We start from the raw sequence: 17,919 nt of genomic DNA on the forward strand, positions 1-17,919 counted from the left end.
CAGAAAAGTAAGTGCTGGTCTCCAAAAATAAGTGTCTATGTTCCCCACCAGTAACCACCGGCTCAAATTAAGCACTGAGGCTAAACAAGTTTGGCTCTCAAGAATCAATGGCCAACTTAGAGTCACAGTCAGTCATCTTGTATTTGTTGTGTTTAGGACACTGGGCCAGCGCTTAATTTGTCATAAACATATGAGTAGCAGCCCACATTTTTTCCTAGCAGCCCACAGCTAGTGCTATACCGAATGCTGTGCTTACTGATCACCAAGGATCTTAGTCTTGATTCCACCTTTTTTTTTCTACCACCACTCTTCTTTCCGTGTCTCTTTAACTCACTTTTGCTGGTTGTTTTTCACGCTTATTTTCTCCATTTGTCACTGCTTTCTATTGTCATCCCCTTCTTTTTCTTTCTCTGGGTCAGAACCTGATGAAAAAGAGTCCCCAAATATTAATGCATGTGGACACCAAGGGCCATCAGTGTGGGATTAGGATCATAATTAGGCCGGAGCACTCCCCAAAAAATTGGACCACGTTCCAGAATCATTCATTTTTTGTGCTTGGCCACTGGCAGAACAAGCATTTGCAATGCAATATGATTTTGACCTATTGGCATTGTAAATGACAATGCCGTTTATTTATGTGTTTACAAAACACCTGCAATAATAAATCATTGTTATTTACAATTCCAATAGGTCAAAGTTTCTAAAATGCGAGACCTATTGCATTGCAAATGTTTGTTTTTCTGATGTTCTTAACTGCATATTACAATTGGAAAATGATGAATTGAGCCTCCTGGAAGGAAACCTTGTTTAGCTGTCGGATCAGCTTCGATTTCACAAGTAAACACTCCCAGAATGGCATTACAGCTTTCAAAACTTTAATTTCATTATGAACTGTCCAGGTTTTTTTTTATTTCAAGAATCCCGGCAGAAGTGGGGCCCAGGAATGCCCGACCCCCTTCCCATGACTCCATGGCCCCCATGGGGGTCGCGCCCCACAGATTGAAGACCTCTGCCACAGAGGATTCTGAATTGGGGTGGCTATCAGTTAAGACTGCCTTCCTGATTGCCATAACGTCAGCAAGACGCTTGGGTGAAATTGGATCATTGGTCATTGCTTACCCATACTTACATTTTGTTTCTGAAGAAGTAGTTCTTAAATTAGATCCCAAGTTTGTCCCAAAAGTGAATTCTCTTTTTCATATGTCAGATCCCAAGTTTGTCCCAAAAGTGAATTCTCTTTTGCATATGTCACAGGAGATTGTACTACCAGTTTAACCTTCAGAGGTTGATTTGGAGATTCCCTCTTCCCTTGATGTCATGCGGTCTTTTTCCATCTACCTACAACTTACTAAGACTTTTAGGGGGTTAGATTATCTGTTTATTTATCTTGGCACAGCAAATAAAAGCACAAAATGTCTTCTCAGACTATTCTATTGGTTGGTGGATCCATCAAGCTATAGCTCAGTTCTTTAAAGCTAGGTGAATCTCCTCCACCAGCATTTCAAGGGAGGTCAACAAGAGATTTAGCCACCTCTTGAGCGGAGCTAGAGTGGGCTATTTTGAAATCAGCAATGATTTAATTTCTTATTGAATAAAGTTGTTTTTGAATGCATCAGAATCAGTGCAAGTTATTACAGCTTATTAAATCCATATATAATAAGAACTGGGACGAGGAGGATGAGATGAGATGAGAGGGTAATGACACACTTACCGGTAATCATTATCACAATTCAAAGTCCTGCTCGTCCCAGTCCTATTTCCTCCCCCACCTCTGGTTTGAGTGTGGGATTCACAGGAGGGGAAGAAGGGGTGTGGTGCCTTCTTCAACTCCACATAGTGGAAAGAGAAGAAGGACTTTGTTATTAGATCGTAGATCTAGAAGCATTATAAAAACTGTGTCTGGGGACTCCTCATATAGTAAGGACTGGGACAACGAAGACTTTGACATGGGGTGTGAATCCCGCATACAATGGCTGAACTTGAAAGTGAATTCTTCTACATTTTACATGCACTTATCTGTTTGTTAATATTGGCATTAAATTAATGTTGGGCGTTTCACTTGCATTATGTGCACCTATTCCGAGGTCTTTGGGTGTTTTCAGAGCCAGGGGTTTGTTTTGTGGTAAGATTTTCAAGGGTTTGAAAAACATTGTTGATTGATTCTTCACCGGAAAAGACCTATCTTAGTAAAAGTTTCAGAAAATGTTTTGTAAAATTACAAAAGATTTTTTTTAAACATCAAGATTGTGAAAAAGCAACACACGTTTTCTCAAGTATGCCCAACTTTTTAATAGGGCATAAAAGACAACCTTGATTTTTTTTTGTTTTGGTTATATTGTTTGTGTAAAGTTATCACCTTTTTTGCATCTAGAAAAGTTATATAAGAATTTCTTTTTAAGTAGATCGCTGTTGAGTAAGAGCTGTGAAAGTGAATTCACAAACACTTCAACGTGTATGACAGTAGTGAAAGCTACTTGTGTTTAGCAATTAATCCGATTTTATCTTAAACCCTGGGGGTACGGTATTTGTTTGTTATTCCCAGATCAAAATTTATTTTTTGCTTGAGTGCAGAAAGAAAATCACGGAGTGCTGTGGATTGGGAGTTTCACTCCCCATGCATAAGCCCAGTGGCTGTTATACATCACTTACTATCCAACTGGATCGCTTGGCACTGGTTTTAATATAATCCTGTGTAAGAAAACAGTAATTTGCTGAGTGTGACCAATGAGAATGAGAACTCTTTGTTAAGAGGAGGTAAGTTATTGGGTCCTGTCATGTTTAGGTGCACTGGCTTAGTGCTAATGCAAGCCCCTGTTTTCTGGTGACTGAGACATCTGAAGTTCACACATATAACTTGGAATTTCATTGAGTTAATTAAAGAGGTGTTCAGCTCAACGGATCTCCCTGGATATAGGAGCTGCTCAAACTAAAGGTGATTCATCCATTCAAAGTCAAGTCAAGTCATAAAATTTATATAGCGCACTACATACCCAGGGGGTCTCAAGGCGCTTAGGGAGGGGAGGAGGATTACTTGTCAAATATCCACGTTTTAAGTTGCTTTCTGAATGCTAGGTGGTTCTGGGTAAGGCAAAGGTAAGTGGGGAGTGAGTTCCATGTTTTAGCTGCCAGGTATGAGAAGGATCTGCCTCCCATGGTGGTCTTGTCGATGCGAGGTACAGTGGCGAGGGCTTGGCTGGAGGATCGTAGTTGGCGGGAGGGGGTGTAGAAGGACAGTCGTGAGTTGAGGCATTCTGGTCCGATTTCGTAGAGTGCTTTGTGTGCGTGGGTTAGAAGTCGGAAAGTGATCCTCTTGTTGACGGGTAGCCAGTGGAGGTTTTTCAGGTGACCAGAGATGTGTTCATTACGCGGGATGTCTAATATGATCCTGGCTGAGGCGTTTTGGATTCGTTGGAGTTTTTTCTGGAGTTTAGCGGTAGTACCTGCGTAGAGGGTGTTTCCGTAGTCCAATCGGCTCGTGACCAGAGCATGGGTGACTGTTTTTCTGGTTTCGGTGGGGATCCAGCGAAATGTTTTTTTGAGCATGCGAAGAATGTTGAAGCAGGATGAGGAGACGGCGTTGACTTGTCTGTTCATCGAAAGTGAAGAATCCAGGATAACACCTAGGTTCCGTGCGTGGTCTGTCGGGATGGGTGCTTTTCCAAGGGCTTCCGGCCACCAAGAGTCGTCCCATGCAGAGGGGGAAGTACCTAAGATGAGGACTTCTGTTTTATCTGAGTTCAGTTTCAGACGGCTGTGTTTCATCCATTCTGCAACTTCTTTCATTCCTTCGTGTAGGTTAGTTTTGGCGGTGTTGGGGTCATTGGTGAGTGAAAGGATCAGTTGAGTGTCATCCACGTAGGAGATGATGTTGAGGTTGTGTAGGCGGGCGATGGCCGCGAGGGGGCTCATGTATACGTTGAAGAGGGTGGGACTGATTGAAGAACCTTGTGGTACGCCGCAAATGACTTCAGTGGCCTCGGACTTGAATGGTGGAAGTCGGACTCTCTGGGTTCTTCCGGTGAGGAACGAGGTGATCCATTCAAGTGCTTTTCCTTGTATTCCGATGTTTCTGAGGCGTTGTAAAAGGGTGCTGTGGCAGACTGTGTCGAAGGCTGCAGAGAGGTCGAGGAGGATGAGGGCGACTGTGTCTCCATTGTCCAGTAGAGTTCGAATGTCGTCTGTTGCTGCGATGAGGGCGGTCTCAGTGCTGTGTTTTGCTCGGAAGCCAGACTGTGAGGGGTCGAGGGATTTGTTGGCTTCGAGGAAAGCGGCGAGCTGGTTGTTGACAGCTTTCTCGATGACTTTGGCCGGGAATGGAAGGAGCGAGATGGGGCGGTAATTTTTGAGTTCGGTGGGGTCCGCTGTGGGTTTTTTCAGAAGGGCGCTGAGTTCAGCGTGTTTCCAGCTTTCCGGGAAGGTGTCGGATTTGAAGGAGCAGTTGATGACGTCTCGGAGGTGCGGTGCTATAACGGAGTCTGCTTTGTTGAAGATGTGGTGAGGGCATGGGTCTGTGGGGGATCCTGAGTGAATGGAGTTCATCATGCGGATGGTGTCCTCAGTGGAGATTGGGTTCCAGTCGTTAAGGGTGTTCAAGGGGGGTGAATGTTCAGCGTATGGTTGGGTGGGTTGGTCGCCGGGTTGGTTGTCGAAGCTGTTGTGGATGTCTACAATTTTGTTGTGGAAGAATGTGGCTAGGGAGTCGCAGAGAGCTTGAGAGGGGGTGATGTCGTTGGAGTTGGCCGAGGGATTGGTAAATTCCTTGACGATGTTGAAAAGTTCCTTGCTGTTGTGGGCGTTGTAGTCTAGTCGATCCTTGAACGCTGTTTTCTTTGCCTTTCGGATTAGTTGGTGGTGTATGCGGGTGGCGTTTTTGAAGGCGTCCTTGGTGCTGGTGGTTGGGTCTTTTTTCCAGGCCTTTTCAAGGGAGCGGCAGAGTTTCTTGGACTTCTTAAGATCATCGTTGAACCATGAGGCCTTCTTGCTGCCAGGTTTGCTTTGACGTTTTTTCAATGGTGCTAGGATGTCGGCGCTGTTGGATAACCATAGGGTGAAGTTGGTGGCAGCTTGGTCTGGGTTGGAAGAGTGGGCTGGGGTGTTTAGAAGGAGCGATGAGGAGATCTGGTCGCTGGTGATTTTGTTCCAGTTTCTTTGCAGAGTCGGTTGGGGGTGGTTGATGGGTTTCGGCTTGTTGTAGGTAAAGTGAACGCAGCTGTGGTCAGTCCAGAGGAGAGCCGTAGTGTGGCTGAAGGAGACGTGATTGCTGGAGGTGAAGATAGGGTCGAGAGTATGACCTGCTATGTGGGTGGGGGAAGTGACCAGTTGTTTAAGTCCAAGGTTGGCGAGGTTGTCCAGGAGGGTGGTGGTGTTGCGGTCGTTGTTCTTTTCAAGGTGAAAGTTGAGGTCTCCCAGAAGGATGTAATCTTTGGAGGGGAGCGCGTGTGGAGTGATGAAGTCCGTGATGTCTTCACTGAATTTTGCGCGGGGTCCTGGTGGTCTGTAAAGGAGGGTGCCTCTGAGCGTGGTCTTGGGGTCGATGTGGATCTGGAAGTGAAGGTGTTCAGAGTTGGCGAGATTGGCGTCAGAGCTGGTAGAGATGTGGATTGATTTTTTATGGACAATAGCGATTCCTCCTCCTGTGTGGCTGGTACGGTCCTTGCGTGTGATCTTATAGTCTTCAGGGATGGCAATGGTGATGTCTGGGGCGGAGGAAGCGTTCATCCATGTTTCTGTTAGGAAGGCGACGTCTTGAGAGATGGTGTCTAGTAGATTCCAAAGGTCAATGGCGTGCCTGTGGACCGAGCGGGTGTTGAGCAGGATGCATTGTAGGTGGTTGGGGTCGGGAATCTGAGGTGAGATCGTAGCGGAGTTGTAGACGGTGTCGATGAATTTGCAGGAGTAGCAGGAGAAAGGTCCATGGGTGTGTCCCAGAGCGGCTTGGACGCAGTTGGGGGCGCGACCTGGGTTAAGGGCTAGGAGGGTGGAGGCATCGTAGGTAATGCGGGAGGGCTGGGCAGCGCGAGGGGCAGGGGGACTGGCGCTGGGCGCGATCCAGGCGCGGACGGGCGTAGACGGGCTTACCTTTGGCGCACCTTCGGCGCGGGTTGGGCGCGGTCGCTGCGCGTGGACGCTGCGCGCGGGAACCACTGTCATATATGGAGAGTGGAGGGGGAGGGGCGAGGGCGGCTCAGCTGGGAGGCGTGGCGGGCTCAAGGGAACGGAGCACAACAATAACAGGATCAAAATGGAGGGGAGGGCAGAGCAGGGCGCCGGGGGATATCACACAAACAATGCGCAGGTCCAGTTCAAAGCAGCAAGCAATGAAAACGCTGTATAATCCTGGCGCTATGAATTCAGCAAACTTAGTCACAATGCAGCTTTTAAAAAGTACGATACCAGTTCTAAGCAGCAAGCAATGAAAACGCTGTATAATCCTGGCGCTATGAATTCAGCAAACTTAGTCACAATGCAGCTTTTAAAAAGTACGATACCACGTTGCACAGTGCAGACAGGGGAGCGATCACTCAAGGCAGAGGCGAGGAGTGAATCACAGCGCTGTGAGGTCAGAGGACGCTTTTTAATGCTAGTGGGAGGGCGGCTCAGCTGGGAGGCGTGGCGGGCTCAAGGGAACGGAGCACAACAACAACAGGATCAAAATGGAGGGGAGGGCAGAGCAGGGCGCCGGGGGATATCACACAAACAATGCGCAGGTCCAGTTCAAAGCAGCAAGCAATGAAAACGCTGTATAATCCTGGCGCTATGAATTCAGCAAACTTAGTCACAATGCAGCTTTTAAAAAGTACGATACCAGTTCTAAGCAGCAAGCAATGAAAACGCTATATAATCCTGGCGCTATGAATTCAGCAAACTTAGTCACAATGCAGCTTTTAAAAAGTACGATACCAGTTCTAAGCAGCAAGCAATGAAAACGCTGTATAATCCTGGCGCTATGAATTCAGCAAACTTAGTCACAATGCAGCTTTTAAAAAGTACGATACCACGTTGCACAGTGCAGACAGGGGAGCGATCACTCAAGGCAGAGGCGAGGAGTGAATCACTGACACTGACTGATTCAAAGGCACTGACTGATTTAACATGCAGGTTGACTTTGTCCTTGGTTCCTCCATAGGGTCACTCTTAGTTGGATAAGATGCCTAAGAGTAAGACATAATAACTTTTCACACATTGTATGTGTTTCATCATTCCTATAAGACCACAGACATTAGAAATTAACTCAACCTTTTTTGGAATTTGCTTGCAATGTTTCTGCAAAGCCTGCTGGTTTACAGTGTTCCTAAATGCCAACTAACCACCATGTTCCTTTTTCAACAGATCCCCTGGTGCAGAGGCATTCAGAGGTTCTCCAGATGAGGTATAAATCCAGCATGGAACTGGGTCCCATATTGGAAAAAAATTCCCCGGAAAGACTGACCAATCTCCTGCTGGTAGAAGGATTGACAGACATCCAACAACGGGAACATGATGTAACACAGCTCGAAGCCAGTCGAGGCACAAGAACTGTTACCAGGAAGGTGTCTTTGGAAAAACTCTTCCAGCCATTGTCAAAATACAGCTTTCCACCTAGGATCTCAGTCACTGTTGGGGTGGCTGGGGTGGGCAAAACTACATTAGTGAAAATGTTTGTTTACATGTGGACCAAGGGGGATCTGTGTAAAGACTTCCCCTTTGTGCTTCCAGTAACTTTTCGGGAATTGAACAGCTACGATAAGTTATCTGCTGAAAGACTAATTAGGACAGCATTCCCCCACATAACAGAGCCTAGCTACCTCTCCAGTGGGGCGGTCAGGACCCTCCTAATCCTGGATGGCCTGGATGAGTTTAAATCCACTCTTGATTTTTCAAATGCTGTTGTTTGCACAGACCCCAAAAAGGAGCTACAATTGGACAGCCTTGTCACCAATGTAATTCGTGGGAACCTGTTTCCAGAGGCCACCATATGGATCACTTCTAGACCGATTGCTGCCAGCCAGATACCAGGAGGACTTGTTGACCGCATGACTGAAATTCGAGGTCTCCGTGATATGGAAATCAAGGAATTTTTGGATAAGATGTTTTTTGAGAACAGAGACTTATCTAACCAGGTTTTAAGTTACATTAGTGCCAACAGATCGCTACATGTTTTGTGCTCGGTGCCAGCGGTATGCTTGATTGTGGGCTCCTCTATTGGATACATTATCTCAAACACTATTCAGCCATCTGCGGAATTGGCAGATGCTCCCAAGACGTTGTCGGAAATTTACTCCTACTATTTCAGGATGGCTCTATGCAGCAGTGACTGGGCAGAGAAGGACCGGGAAACGTATAGAATTGACCAAGCTCTTAACAACAGTCGGAAGTTGATCCCCAACCTTGGAAAGTTGGCATTTTATGGCCTGATCAAGAAAAAGTATGTGTTTTACGAACAGGACATAAAAAGCAACAGCATCGATCTTCTGTCACTACAGGGTAGTCTGTGTAGCCGAATATTACTGAAAGAAGATACGCATTTTTCCTCTGTGTATTTTTTTTGTCACTTATCACTTCAGGAGTTCCTAGCTGCAACATACTATTATATGGCTGCCAAGAGATCGATCTTTGACCTCTTTACGGAAAGCGGGATGTCATGGCCAAAGTTAGGCTTCTTGAATCACTTTAAGAATGCCATGCAGAGGTCCTTGCAGTCAGATGAGGGGCATTTGGACATATTTGTGCGCTTTTTGTCTGGCCTTCTCTCCCCTCAGGTGAGCAGGGTCTTCTCCGGGTTGCTTATGCCAAAGGACGAGAGCAGCCTTTGTAGGAGTCAAGTTATTGAGTTTCTTCAAAGCTGCCTCAATACCAACTACAACATCAGCTCAAGGACCATAAATGTGATGCACTGCCTGCATGAACTGCAGCACACAGAGCTTGCCAGGAGTGTTGAGGATGCCCTGAGAAGCGAGCGCCTGGCAGGCAAGCTGACGCCAGTGAACTGCTCTGTACTTGCCTATCTGCTTCACGTGTCTGACGCATGCTTTGAGGAGACCAACCTCTCCTACTGCCTCACCTACAACCTGCTTAAAAGCCTGCTCTCGCCTCTTCTGTACTGCAGCAACCTCCGGTAGGTGGTCCTCTGTGACATCAAAAGTGAGAACTAACATAGGCAAAGCCAACATGTATGACCTTGGCAAGCTGGTGCGCTGGTTAATTATTATGTATTTTTTTTTTTTGCAAGCTTGTGCCACAAAAATACAAAGGAAAAAAAGAAATGGTGTCACCTAAACATGGCTTCTTTATGATGTCAATAACTTTTTTGGATTGAGTATCATTCACAAATGAGACTGTTTTTATTAGTGATCTTTTTTAAACAGCAAGTCTTTCCGTTGCGCCGTGCATTGTATTATTGATAAGTGTGAAGGAGACGAGAGTGAAACGCAACTTAACTAACCACTCAATGTGCAGGCAGTTACTATGTTACATTCAGCCTGATTCATCATTCATATTTGTGCTCGCAAAGGGCCAGATTCTGAGAATCTGGCCCTTTGCGAGTGCAATTTTTGCATTTGGGATTCATCATCCCAAATGCAAAATTCGCTATTTAGAAACTCGCACATTTGCGAGGAATAGCATTTAAGGAATCTCTATTAGAGATTCCTTAAATGCTATTCTTGAAACATTTTAAAATTGCGAATTCGCAAATTTCGGCTGCTATTTACCGCGAGGTCAAACCTCGTGGTAAATAGCGAAAACTTGGAAAAATGCTTTTAAAAGCATTTTTCTAAGTTGCATGTTACACACACACATGTCCTTTGGACACGTGTGTGCGCAACACCTGTTGAAATGTGCATTTAAGGGGTACTACAGGGTGTCCTTTGGATACCCCTGGCACCCTTCAAATTGCTATCTTATTTGCGATTAGCAAATTGCTAATCGCAAATAAGGAATACTCCCCATTCATTCCTTATTTGCGATTAGCAATTTGCTAATCGCAAATAAGGAATCTGTAGGAATCGCATTTCATTTTGCGATTCCTACATGAATCCCGTTTTGCGAGTCTGTAATAGCGATTCCTTATGAATCGCTATTTCAGACTCGCAAAACGGGTCTTTCATGAATCTGGCCGTTAATAACATAAAAGTTAAAAGGAAGTGCATGCAAAATAAATAGGTGGTATTTAAAGTTAATATACAGGTACATTGAATTAAAAAAGCACACTTTAAATTAGCTTTGCCACTGAAAAGAAAGGAACTCATTTTACAAACAATGTGCACATTCTGTGTGCAGTCACTCAAAATGAAAGGCACCGATGCGTAAAATGCGCTGACTCATGCCCACATGATTTAATGCTGTGGTGGACGAGGCAAAACTTGAATGACAATTTAATAGACTGAGGCCCGCTAACCACATGCCCCTTGATGCATATATTATGTATGATTGGTTTTAGAAAAACAATAGATTGGTGAGACAGTTAAAGCTGTTTCAAAGGCCAAACCTAAAAGGTCATGTTTTGCAAGGCCCATCACACCTCTCTGCATCCCTCAGTTACCTGGGGACGACATTCCTGCATGAAACATTCTTCTGAATTAATCTTCCTACTCATATGTTCCATTTGCATGTTACCTTGCACCTCCACAAAGACACCAGTTTCAGAATAGGGCTGACCCTGAAGAATATTCTGCACTAGATGAAAATGCCCAGGTCCCCGTTAACTCAGCTTTCCTTTTCAGAGTCACACTCACAGACATCACACACTTGATCAAACCAGTCCTGTTTTCACCTATTGTAAATCACATGTATCTCTTTGATTCTTAAACGAATACTTAATATTTGGGCATAGAAGTCATTAAAAGTGAAAACATTAAACATAATTTTTTTCTTGGTTAGTTTATCCAAAATGTGCACTTTTCACGGTCACTGTATAAATAAAATATGCTGATAATTATTATTTTTTAGGAGTGATGGATGGCACACAGAACTATTGCCTCTTTAATAAAATACACAGAGTGCATTTTATTTACCGAGTGACACGCCAATGGCGACCTTTGAGACTCAAATCATTCGCAGTAGCAGCTTTTACACAAGTTGTTCGACAAAACAAACACTGTGCAAAAACAAAAGATGTTAATATCAATTGGATTCTTTGGATGAAATAATTTCGCTGGCTTTTTGTCTTCTTGCCAATAGGTCCTAAACAAACAAACAAACAAACAAACAGAAGCTATTGATTGGAGGAAAGGGTAAAACATGATCTCCAGCGTTTTTCCTTATGTTGTCAATGCGATGGCACCTTCACTCGTCACACCACACCCTTATTCACTTTTTGTGAGCATGTGAACTATATTTCAAAAGTTTTTATATAATATTCATAAAAAAATGATTTATGATATCAATGCCCACCTGTGTCCCTTCGTACAATTATAAATTGTTGTTCCCTCCGGCATTTATTCAATAATATGACTCATGCCATTGGCTAAGTGATTTACACTTTCTCCAATCAACAGCTTCTGTTTGTTTCGGACGTTTGGCCTTAAATGAACCATTGTTTATTCATAATACTATTGACTACCCCAGGTTCATATATTGGGGCACCCTTGTTTCTTAATACATTCTTAACTTCTTGCCAGCATCAGGTAAATAGCTTGGCGTGGCAGGTTATTGGGGATGGCCCTGGTTCAGTCAGGTATAGCTCTTTCTAATCCTACTCCATTACTAACAATTAGTGTGATCGTGTAGACACTTTTTCGGTTACCCCATTGGAGGTATTATCTCGATGTGTCATTTTATCCATATCATTGTGCTCTGCAGAGTCTGTAGCGTCCAATGGCAGCATTTATTTACTCCTTTTATCAGGTTGTATCCTGCCCCGACATTATAATGTCATTGGTTCGTGACAGTACTAATAAGGTTGCATCTGTTCTACTTTGCAACAGTGAAAGTAAAGTTTTCATTTGACAAATTGTGACATTCGTCGTCATTTGGGAACTCTCTTAGGGAATGGTGGTTGGGGACTTTGTGACGTTTAAGAGACCGTGAAAACATGCACGTTTACATTGACTTTTCAGGCAATTTACTCAAATAAAGGTATTTTGTAAATGCCTATGTAACTAAACATTCTAGCCACATTACGCACGTTGTTATATAGATGTGCGTATGGGTGGTGTATTGTGAACTCGTGCAGTTATACACATAAAAGACTTTTGAAAATGTATATCCTATAAACATCAGACTTGTACAAAGTAGACACATTTTTAGGTCTCGCTGGTGTTAGCAGCGCGTAGCGCTGCTCCAGCGAAAGACCTATTGTGGGTTTCCTGGGAATGGCTGAGCGGGGTGGTTACGCGCATTTCTTAGGCAATTTCATCTCTAGCACGCGCTTCAGCCTGCGTGCTAGCATCACATGTTGAGACATTCCCATGCGCTGCAGCTCTGGTGTAGAGAACGCGCCTAATGACATACGTGTTTGTTTAGATATCTTTTCTAGCACGCTCTTGAGCTGGCGCGTTAGCATCCCGTGGACATTCTCGGGCGCTGCAGCTCTGGTGTAGTGAACGTGCCTAATGACTTGCGTGTTTGTTTATATTTCATTCCTAGCACGCGCTTCAGCTGGTGCGTTAGCATAACGTTTTGAGACTCTGCCGGGCGGGCGCTGCGCTGTAGAGAACGCGCCTAATGCCGTGTGTCTTTAGTTTGTTGTTTGGGGCAAGCATCAAGCGGCACGCGCACAGGAAAGTGAAAATCAATTGAATAGCGTCACATGTAAAAGAAAAACACATATTGGACCCACAAAGAAGAGCAATGCTCCATAAGGTAAGTATTTGTATAATAAACAGCGTCACGCCTCACATGTAAAAACACATATTGGACCCACAAAGAAGAGCAATGCTTCATAAGAAAATAAGTATTTATATAATAAACAGCGGCACGCGCACAGAAAACTACACTGCAATTGAATTAGTGTTAACATCGCGCACAGGGAACTAAACTGCAATTTAATTACATCAAATGTAAAAACACATATTGGACCCACAAAGAAGACTAAAGCTTCATGAGTAGAGTGCCGTGCACCCCATTAGCCAAGTTGCAGAGATGCCACGTGTCATCAAAAGGTGCTGACAGGAGTACATGTATCTATCTATTGTCAGGACTAAACAGCCCATCTGTCGTGTCACTTGTAAAGCCCTACAAATGTTAGAGGTTTCTGTGCAATATAATCTGTCTCCAAATATACTTGGCCTTCATATACAATTTATATGCCAATGTTAGTGAGTCAGTATCAGTGTTAAAAGCTTTGCTTTCAGATATTGTAGGTCTGAATGTCCGATTTATTGGTGCTGGTGTTTACGTAGGGCGTGTCTGTTATTACATTTTGTTAATTGGGCTTTTGCACTCGCTGGCGCCCTGCCGTATTCATCATTAGTTTCCTGCTTTGTGAGCAGCACAACAACATATTAACTCTGCAACACAACAGCATCACTCACCACCACAACATTTACATGCACTGTTCTGTTTATTAAGTCTTCTATTTCTATTACATATTAAATGCAATACAATGCATACATCTATAAGCAAATTACTCATCCAATAATTCTCGCTTTTTTTCTACTTTTGCCAATTTGCTTTGGACGTTACAGATGCTTTTTCTTACTTTTCAGGAGCTAGATAAACACACATTTTTATTTGCACTTTCTGTTGCTCAAATGTGTCTCGATGCGAGACCTATTGCATTGCAAATGCTTTTTTTCAATGGCGACCTATTTAAAAACTCATTTGCAAAATAGAAGCATGATCTTGAATTTTTTTAAATAACTACAATTGCACAAATATGAAAAAACTCTTGCTTGAGCTTTCCTATTATGCCGAGGGGTTTCTAGATATCATCAAAGCGGACGTGTTTCACAAAATCGGATGGCTTAAAATACTAAGAACAATTCTGAGCGAACTTGGTCTCCGGTTGCTTTGGGATGATCCAGCAGGAACCATATTTCCTACTAAAAAAATCATAAAAGAAATCTATTGGGAGAAGGTGGCTGCTCGGAATTGGAGTAGCTCTAGTGCAGCGACCATGGCTGGAGGTTTTTTAGAAGCCAAGTTGTACCCCTGCCTCGAACCCTACTGGGACGCTATAACTAGACCGGGCGACAGAAAGCTCCTTTTCCAACTAAGAGCGGGCGCACTTCCAATTAGATCTCTGACAGGAAGGTGGGGAAGCGGATCTACTGATAGCTGCCCCGCTTGCGGTGCTGCCAAAGAAACAATTGGACATTTCCTATTTTCTTGCACAGCATATGCTGATCCAAGACGCATTTGGCTAACTCCAACGTGCAAGAACCTGGGTACCACTAGTAGCACCGTAGCTCTACGTATTGTATGCACTAGCACTTTAATGCCTCTAGCAATAGCCACAGCTAAGTACCTTGGATGGGCGTGGTCTATTAGACAAAGATTGTTAGTCACATGATTGTTTTTTATTGTTAGTCTGTCAGCATTTTATATTTGCTATTTTTGTTTTTAATTTTTTTTGTTATATACATTTTACTCTGCATCAGTATCTAATTTTTAATCTGTTTTATAGTAATCAAGTCCTACTTTTTAACTGAAAGTTTTATCTTGTAACAGAAACGATTGTTAATCTGATTTTATATTCTTGATTGTTCATGCTTTTATGGGTGAACCCTGGAATAAAGCATTATTTGATTTGACTTGACTTGACTTGAAAAAACTCTTGCAAGAGGACCATTTTATGAAACTTGACACACATCACAAAGATCCTGAGTCCCGGTTACTTTTTTAATGTTTGTATGATTTTTTTCACCAGAAACAGACTATCATGCGCCAATACAATTTGCAGTAAATTAAGCAAGTTATGTAAGGTGCTGTTTCAAATTAATGAAAAATAAATAAATCGGCCTGTAACAATTACCCCCGCTATGTCCCACTCCCGCAAGTACTCATCGTGTGTTTCGTCATTCCCGTTGTTCCCCCCTCATTCGGTGTCTTTCCTCACTCCCGGTTGCCACTGAAAATTCGAATAAAAATGTTATCGTGTTGGACTTTTTTTGGACCACTTGCTCTGTTGTCACAAAAGGGGCACCCCAGACCTGCCAAACTTAATGGCTGCAAAGTAAAACAAGCATGGGTAATGCATTAGGCGAAGCCTATGTGATTAATAATAACCTGTTTTTTGTTATAATTTGTAGCTTGCCGAGTAGTTGTACAATATAAGTTACAGAAAGTCTGTTAAAGTGTTATGACTTATTTATTTACAAAAAGGCAATATACTCTGCTGTTACCAGTGGTATAGTGCGGGTAATTAATAGCAACATTTTGAAAAATGAAATGAGAAGGAAATAATAAAATCAATTGGTGTAATAGCAATATTATGTGCTTAGAGGAGTTTTGACAACTTTTGGGCCCGGTGCTACTCCACCTGTTGCACCATTCAAATCATGCCCCTAGTGCTTGCAAGATAACTGCATTTGTGACTGCCTGTTTAGTAGGAAATCATATCAGAACATTGGAAAGTTGGGAGCTCCTTTGCAGACAATGGAGTGCTCCCTGCTTCTACGGGCCGATTAAGGCCTGCAGAGCAACATTCCAATGTTTTGCAAAGGCCTCTTGGAGCTCAAGGGGATTTAATTTCCCTAGAGAGGCCTTTGTTTTATTTGTTTGAACATTCTTCCCTCTAGTGGCAGAATGTTCAAATAGCCTTATAGCTCTTCGTAGCAGGGCTATACCGGCTATTAAAGTCCCGTCCCTTGTTAAAGTCCCTCGCATTCGGCTCCGGCCTTTAGCCCAGGAGCGGGCCTTTAATAGCCGGTATAGCCCGCTACGGCTGGCTATAAGGCTATAGTAATATTTGGTGTTTAGAGGTGTTCTGACAACTTTTGGGCCCGGTGCTACTGCACCTGTTGCAACATTCAAATCATGCCCCTAGTGCCTGCAAGATAACTGCATTTGTGACTGCCTGTTTAGTAGTAAAATATAACAAAATTTGGAGTCTAGAGATGTTATGACAACGTTTGGCCTCTGTGCCACTGAATCTGCTGCACCATTCTAACCATGAACCTATTGTCTGTTAGGTAACTGCACTTGTGACTGCCTGTTTAGTAGTAATATATTGCAATATTTGGGGTTTAGAGGGATTCCTAGAGCTTTGGGTTCCAGTCTCACTGCACCTGCTGCACCATTGAAATTATGACCATAGCGCTTTTTAGATAACTGCATTTATGACTGCCTGTTTAGATGTAGAATATACCAAAAATTGGTGTTAAGTGTTGTTATCCAGTATTATGGGTATCTTTCATAGATTCACATGCCTGAATCATTCCCCGTCGTCGGGGTGGGAGCACCCGGTAAATAATAATAGTAATGTCACATAGACATATACTTAGTACTAGGCCAGAGGCCCGACATTAGTAGCCTATCTAGGTCCTTATGTAAAAAGGACCAAACTTTGGCCAGTAGCCAATCAGCTACCATCACCCTCCTCACCTTCCTGGAAGGAGCCCTAGTCCCTCAGATTTTCTACCGCACGTCGTGCTAAGGGAGTCTCCACTGAGCTCTGCTCAGGTTTTTTCCCATATCTTGGATTTATCCTATTTTCTCTTCAAGTTTCAGCTTTGGAAGGAGTATTGGTATTTATTATGTCTACTACTCCTAAAAAAGGGCTTTTTAGACCCTGTGTCTCTTGTAGTAAAATGAGGTTGCATATAGAGGACAAGCATGAAGACTGCTTGTATTGCCTCTATCCTCAGCATTCTGCCAAGGAATGTAAGATTTGTCGCACTCTCCCGGTCAAAACATTGAAGGACAGGGAAGGGCGCCTGCTTCTGTGGCTTCAGAGACTAAAGGACAAAGATCAAACAGTCTCTTCAGGTGAGAGCGAGTGTTCCTTCAGGAGTTTCCAATCCTCTCCTAAAAGGCCTCGACTGACATCCCCAGGTCAGTCTGCTGCGCCTCCCCACAAGAAGCCAAAGTCCATGGAGGGTCATCTTAAGGTCAAGCCTCAGAAACCTTCTCTTCAGATGACAGACTTCAAGAAGCCTGCTATGGTGTCTTCTGGCCTGCCTGTGATGATGTCGACAGTCTCCATATGGACATCCACGGCGTCTACTTTCTCCATGGCGTCGACTTCTACAATATCGTCGACGATGGGTAGGTCCATACCTTCTATCATTCCTGTCACAAAACCGTCGACGACGCATCTGTCGACGCTCCCGTCGACGTCGGCTTCATCGTCGACGAAGGCGAAGCTTTCAGCATCGACGAAAATCCCATCGTCGACGAGGACTTCAGCGTCGACGAAGATCCCATCGTCGACGACGACCCCACCGTCAACGAAGACTACCTCGTCGACGAGGACACTGTCAACGAGGGCACCGTCGACGAAGCCATCGTCGTTGACACCACCGTCGACGAGCCCGTCGACGACGAGACCGTCGAGGAAGCCATCATCGTCGACTACTACAGTGTCGATGCCGCCGTCAACGAAGAAATCATTGTCGTCGACGTCGACGAGAACATCAATGACGACGATACAGTCGACGATGAAAATGCCTGATAAAACTTAAAAAATCATAGACGCTCCACCGTCGACGGACACCGCGTCAACGGATCTACAATCTAAGGGCTCTCCCTCATTGAAGTATACATATACACATTTTAAGATGCCATCATGCCGGGTGACACCAGAGATGACCTCACCTAGCAAGGTCCAACAGCTGCTGCCAACGCAGTTTCTAGAATCAGAAGATCCTGAGATGGAGACCATGTTTCCCATAGCGTCCAGTCCATCTCATCTTAACATAAAAGTTCATGAGAGTTCGGACTGTGAAGATTTGGAGGAGGTTACAATTCAAGAGGAAGTTCAACAGCATACCACTGTCCAGCCTATGGTGTGCCTTCCAGCGTCAATTGTCTCTGACCTCCAGTTTCTAATTGCGGACT

At 44.0% G+C, this 17,919-nt stretch overlaps 1 protein-coding gene across 1 annotated transcript in view; it reads left to right on the forward strand.

Annotated features, from left to right (window-relative positions):
- NLRC3 (NLR family CARD domain containing 3) overlaps positions 1-17,919 on the forward strand; it is a 1,491,832-nt gene that overhangs the window by 341,084 nt on the left and 1,132,829 nt on the right. Inside the window, exon 4 of the mRNA XM_086941402.1 lies at positions 7,330-9,094. Coding sequence (XP_086797528.1) covers positions 7,330-9,094 — 1,765 coding nt within the window. The remainder of the gene's footprint in view (positions 1-7,329; positions 9,095-17,919) is intronic.

Source organism: Lissotriton vulgaris, chromosome 10 (genome assembly GCF_964263255.1).
Source record: "Lissotriton vulgaris chromosome 10, aLisVul1.2, whole genome shotgun sequence".
Lineage (NCBI taxonomy): Eukaryota > Metazoa > Chordata > Amphibia > Caudata > Salamandridae > Lissotriton > Lissotriton vulgaris.